Here is a 6,000-nt window from a genome sequence, read left to right on the forward strand (position 1 = left end):
ACAAGATGAGAAGTTCTTAATTTCTTCTGAATCGTGATTCCCTTTAGCAGTCTTCTCCTGAAGCTGATGGACCCTTCTCAGAATGATGTTTTTAAATGGAGTTGAGAAACTTCAGTTGGGGTTAGTAGAAACAAAAAAGCAATTTTTCTCATCCAAGTTTACAGCCCCCCTGAAATCTACACACAGACTTGTTAAGGGCCATAGACCCCAAGTTAACAACCAATTAATTGATTAGATAATCATTAAGGGGGCTTTACCTCTCCGGGAGCATAGCTAGACTTGGAGCTAGGAAGACCTATATCCAAATATTGTCTGAAACAATTACTAGCCATGTAATCCTGAAAAAGTCACTTAACCCCTCTTGGCCTCAGTTTCCTAATCTGATAAATGGGAATAATAATTGTACCTAACTAATAGGATTAATGTGAGGACCAAGTGATATAATGTATATAAAGGTGAGAACCCTGTCTCTCATTTCACTGAAAAAATTGAGGCATTTATCCATGGTTACCTCTTTACCCTTTCTAATTTTATATCACTCAGATGCTTTCACCCCCACAACTATCTCTTCCCTTACCCCTGTCTCACATGACAAGTGACTCTTCTCCTTGCTTAGGAGAACCCCTCTTCACGTATATGTGATTCCATTCCCTTTTATGTTCTCCAGAAGGTCTCTCCCTCTATTATCCTCACTTTCATTAATCTCAAATACTTCTCTGCCTACTAGCTGTTTCCCTGATGCTCACCAACACAATCAAGTCTCCCCCATTCTCAAAAACTTCACTGATCTTTCGATCCCCACTAGCTATTATTCAACACCTCTTCTCCTTTTCATGGCTAACCTCCTTGAGAGAAAGGTATACAATTGGTACCTCCACTTCCTTTTCTCTAACTTTTCTTTGAACCCTCTGGAATCTGACTCCTGATCATATCTCAACTGAAACTGCCCTCTGCAAAGGTACCAGTGATCTTTTAATTCCCAAATCTAATGATCTTTTCTCAATCTTCACCTTTCTTGACCTTTGTGTAGGCTTTGACACTATCAATCACTCTCCTACATTTTCATGATGTTGCTCTTACCTGGTTTTTCCTCTATCTGAACATTGCTCAATCTCCTCTGCTGTAACTTTACCCAGATTGTGCTTGCACGATGTTAGTGCCCCCAAAGCCCAGTCTTGGGACCTATTCTCTGCCCCTTCTATATTAGTTAGTTTAGTAATCTCATCGGCTTCCATCTATTCAAATGTCATACTCTAAAAATGATACTAAGATATATTTATTCTCTAACCTCTCTGCTCACCTCCAGGTTCTTACCTCTAACTGTCTAATTGACATCTTGAACAGGCTGTTCTATAGACATCTTAAACTCAACACGTTCAAAACTTAATCAATCATTCCCTCCCCAAACTTCATCTTTTCCCATTTTCACTAGGATTGTCAAGAGTATAAACATCTTCCCAGTTAACTAGACTCACAACCTAGGTGTCAACCTTGACTCTTCATTCTCTATCCCATCCCAAACCTAATCTACTGTCAAGTCGCCCTTCACAACATCTCTTGTATCTGTCCTCTGACCATGCAACTACCCTGGTGCAATCCTTCATCACTTCATGCCTGAACTATTGCAATAGTTTGTTTTCTTTCTCTGCCTCAAGACTCCCCACTTCAATCCAACCTTTAACTCAGCTATTCAACTGTTCTTACAGAAGTACAGGTCTGATCATGTCACCCCCTTAATCAACAAGCTCCAGTAGTTCCACATAACCTCCAGGATCAAAATCCTCTGACTTTTAAAGACATTCATAATCTGGACCTTTCCTAATATTCCATTCTTCTTACCCCTTAACTCCCCTCCATTCTACTTACTCTGAAATTCAGTGACAATGGTCTCCTTACTGTTTCTCACACAAGACACTCCATCTCCTGACCCTGAATTCTCTTTTTCACCATCTCTGTGTTCTGCCTTCCTTCAAGCCTCAACTAAAATTTTGTCTTCTCTAAGAGGCCTTAATTTGTACCCCTTACGGACAGTGCCTTCCTTCTGGAATCAATCTCCAACCTATCCTGTATAAATCTTACTTGTACATAATTGTTTACATGTTTTGTCTCTACTACACTGTGAGCTCCTTGAAGGCAGAACTGTTTTTGTCTTTCTTTGTATCTCTAGTACTTAACACAGTACCTAGAATATAGTAGTTGCTTAATAAATGCTCTTTGACTTGACTTGTTGACTAAAGCACTTTCCATGTTTTTAAGTGCTGTATAAATCTGTGATGATGATAATTATGGTGATGATGATTATGACAATGATAATATAATTGGTACCTCCACTTCCTTTTCTCTAACTTTCCTTAAATTGAGTGTAATGGTTCTGAACCAGCATTCAAAATGGGGGAAGAAGGAGTAAAAGAGAAAGATCCTTGGTAGTGGACTTACACTGAAACAAATATATGTTTTTCCCCACCATCAATATTTATTGTTACATTTTTTAGATCTGAACATGTTATAGATTTGTTGCCAGTAAAACAGAAATAGCTCTGATAACCAAGTATATAAACTGATCATTTGACTTCCAGGAGAGTTAACATTCTCTATATATGAATGGTGAATTAAATCTGGTCTTTCATATTTGGCAAATTACATTGGAGATTAGCCTAGATACATTTAGACTATAAGTACTAGAGGACAATTAAAGGTGAAAAGGTAACATTCTACAGTTTCCAATTAAGTTCGTAATATATAATGTAAAATGTCTTGTTGATATCATTAAGCTCATAAAAATAGAAAACCTTTTCAAACATGGCCATCCTTTAGAAGGACCTTTTATACCACATTCATTAACAAAACAGTGAATGTTGTTGCTTTTGATTTAATTTGATTCTGTATTAATGTGATTCGAATCTGTAATACAAATATCGAGCTTTCTGTGATATGCCATATCAGTAAATGAAATTACTTTCCCATATGTCTTATCTAGAATTCTTAAAAAATCAAATAAAATTAGTAATTCCAAAGAAAGGCTTGAAACATATGCATGGATATGTACTTCTCTAAAAGTGAAGGAAAGGTTTCTTTTATCATTTCACTTTGAGAAATGCCCTAACATTTCAGAGTAATATCTGAAAAAGAGTTATGTCAAATTCTTTTAGAATATACATCTTTCAGCCTTCCAGAGCAAAGGATACTAATTTTTTTAAAATTTAAGGTTTTTTCTTATGTTTGATGGTTATTCTTTATAAAATACTAAAAGCAACTTTAAAACATTAAACCCTGAGCAAAAAGTAAAAGAATACATTTCAAAGTCAAACCCGGCTTGCTATGAACTGAAGCTCTGTGAACTTTCTCCAGAAATGACTTCCCTTTCTAGTATCATAGTTAGGTTTAGTTTTAATGTGTAAAACCTTATAAACATGTGGTCAGGATATCTTTATCCAAGGTTAATTTCAGTGGTTTGAATGATGAATCTGATTTGAATCGCCAAACCTAAATAGGTCAGTTAACTGAGAGAAATTAGATTAGCTGTGCAGGGTCAAGTCTTTCCCCAAACATCTGCATCAGGCATGTCCTTTTTCTCTCCAGGGTCAAACCAGGGATAGGAATCAAGAGCAACCCTAGCTGAGTTTCTATAATACACACATTCATTACAAAAGGTCTAATTTTTGGTGTAAATTTTAAAGTTAAGGCATATTTGAAACTGCCATTAAAGTTGATAGCAGTTTCAGAAAAAAAAAAGTGTCATAGGAAGCTGTAGAGAAAATATCTTTTTTTTCCTGTGAGGAAGACAAATACCCTTCTGTAGAGATTTCCAAAGTCCCAAATCAGTGTATTCATGCCCATTTCTTGGTACCTTTCCAATACAGGTATTTAGAGTGTATAGTATCATCAGTCAACTGGGACACTTTCTTTATAAAAAGAAATGACTTTCACACAATTTTAGTCTCAAAGAGATTCCCCATTCTCATATCAAAAAAGTAATATATAGGATGACATAGGAGAAAAATAAAACACTGACAAGATACCCAGATGTACATATGTCAACTTGCCTTGTAAATTCAGAGTCTGAAGCCCTGCTCCCCACAACACACTACCAGGCTCTTAGGATAAACTACAAAATCTTGAAGCTAACAACTTTGAAAAATCAGAAAAATGAAAGAGAATACAAATGAGAAAACCTAACTCTCTGAAATATATTCATTATTTGGACATTCAGCCAGCCTTTTTTGGAAGTAGACTCAACTTTATCTTATATATCTTGACAGGAGTGGGCCAAGGAACTTAGGGTAGCAGGGTTAGTATTTGGAAAACAAGGTGTCAAAATAGAAGGGGGATTCCAAGAGAGGTTGGTTATTATCAGTCAAAAGGAAGGGGAAGAACAAGAGAGAAGCAGAGTTTTACTTCTAAACTCTTCAAAGTGACTAAGAAATCACTTTATTTTTATTGCTGAGGAAAAAGTCACTCTGATGCTCGGAATTGCATTTTTTTGGAACATCTATTTACTTCACCTATCCAAAGCCTGACCCAAGCAGGCAAAGATCTTCCAGGGAATGCAAATGAAATTGGTTTTCTTTGCTTTCTACCTCCCTAAATGCACTCCCCAACATGGAATTATGAAGGAGAGTGAACCTGAACCTTCTCCTAAGACCTCTTCCTCCCTCTTGGTGGGGGTGGGGGGAGAAACGATATTTTGACAGCTAAAAAGCAAGAATTGCAAACTTGACATTGGGAAATCTCCAAGGTACTCTACATTTGTTGTCGTTTAAAAGACTGAACCCATTACAGAATTTTCAAGTGTTCAAGGTAGACCAAGGATTTTTTTTAACAAGCCTGGGGCAGAGAGACACAAACCAACACCAGGACTCAGAGGCTCCAGTCGCCCTCCAGCAATGACAGAACCACAGTCCAGGAAGGCACCAATAAGTAGACTGATAAACACAATCTCAAGACCAAAACCTCCGGAAGAGGCTCCCCAAATTCTCTTTCCTCATCCACTGCCCCTCACACCCTTAGATTCCTCCAATTTGAGGGTTTCAGCGACTCTTCCTTCAGCTTTACAAACTGACTCTTCTCAGCAACTGACTTGCAATCCCTTCAGGTGGCTTTCCCCTGGACTTCTATAAGGCACCCAAACGCCACGGGATGCTTTGCCATCTGATGGGGTGGGGGGTGACTTCTGAGTACTGGCCTTATCCACCTCTCTCTTCAACCCTTGTCCGATTAAGTTTCTACATAAAGAGAAGCATCCCCTCATCATCTCTTCTCCCCCAATGCCCCTTTCCGGGCTCTGCCACTTCCCTCCCCGGACACCTCGAGTTCCCTCCCCTCCTGGAAGAGAGGGGGGCGGGCGGGCACTTACCGGAGGTGAGCTGCATCCAGGCACAGATTTTGTAGACGGTGGCCGTGTTGCAGAAGAAGAAGAGGGTAAAGCAGACGATGCAGGCGATAATGAGCATCATGGAGAGCCCGATGAAGAAGGAGGCAGCTTTGAAGGCGCTGGAGGGCAGGGTGGAGAAGTCTGTGAAGCTGCCCCGGCAGGTCAGTTCCCTGGAGAAGCCGTTCCCGATGCAGTAGTGGAAGAGCCCGAAATAGCCCGCTTGAGGAGTGTCCACGCCGTCCCCGATCCAGTAGGGCTGGATGAAGCACACCACGTTGACGATGGCAAAGCAGATGGTGAAGATGGCCCAGAGCACGCCAATGGCCCGGGAGTTCCGTACATAGTTGGTGTGATAGAGCTTAGCAGCCTCCTGAGCTGGGAGCATAGCGGCGGCGGCGGCGGCTGCTGCTGCTGCTGCTCCTGGCATTCTCCTCCTCCACCACCACCGCCACCTCCTCTTCCTCCTCCTCCTCCTCTTCCTCCCCCTCCCCTCACCTCTTTATGCACAGGAGGCACACGCACACACACACGTACACACACATACACACACGGAGTAGCGCTGTACCTCCAATGCTCCAGCCTTAGCCTAGCAGCGCCAGTTTCAGAGTCTGCATCCTCCCTCCCGGAAG

At 40.5% G+C, this 6,000-nt stretch overlaps 1 protein-coding gene across 1 annotated transcript in view; it reads right to left on the reverse strand.

The window, feature by feature from the left end:
* The window catches only part of LHFPL3 (LHFPL tetraspan subfamily member 3), a 491,008-nt gene extending 485,210 nt beyond the window's left edge, over window positions 1-5,798 (reverse strand). Inside the window, exon 1 of the mRNA XM_036760644.1 lies at window positions 5,354-5,798. Coding sequence (XP_036616539.1) covers window positions 5,354-5,798 — 445 coding nt within the window. The remainder of the gene's footprint in view (window positions 1-5,353) is intronic.
* Between the last annotated feature and the right edge of the window lie 202 nt (window positions 5,799-6,000).

This window comes from Trichosurus vulpecula, chromosome 5 (genome assembly GCF_011100635.1).
Source record: "Trichosurus vulpecula isolate mTriVul1 chromosome 5, mTriVul1.pri, whole genome shotgun sequence".
Lineage (NCBI taxonomy): Eukaryota > Metazoa > Chordata > Mammalia > Diprotodontia > Phalangeridae > Trichosurus > Trichosurus vulpecula.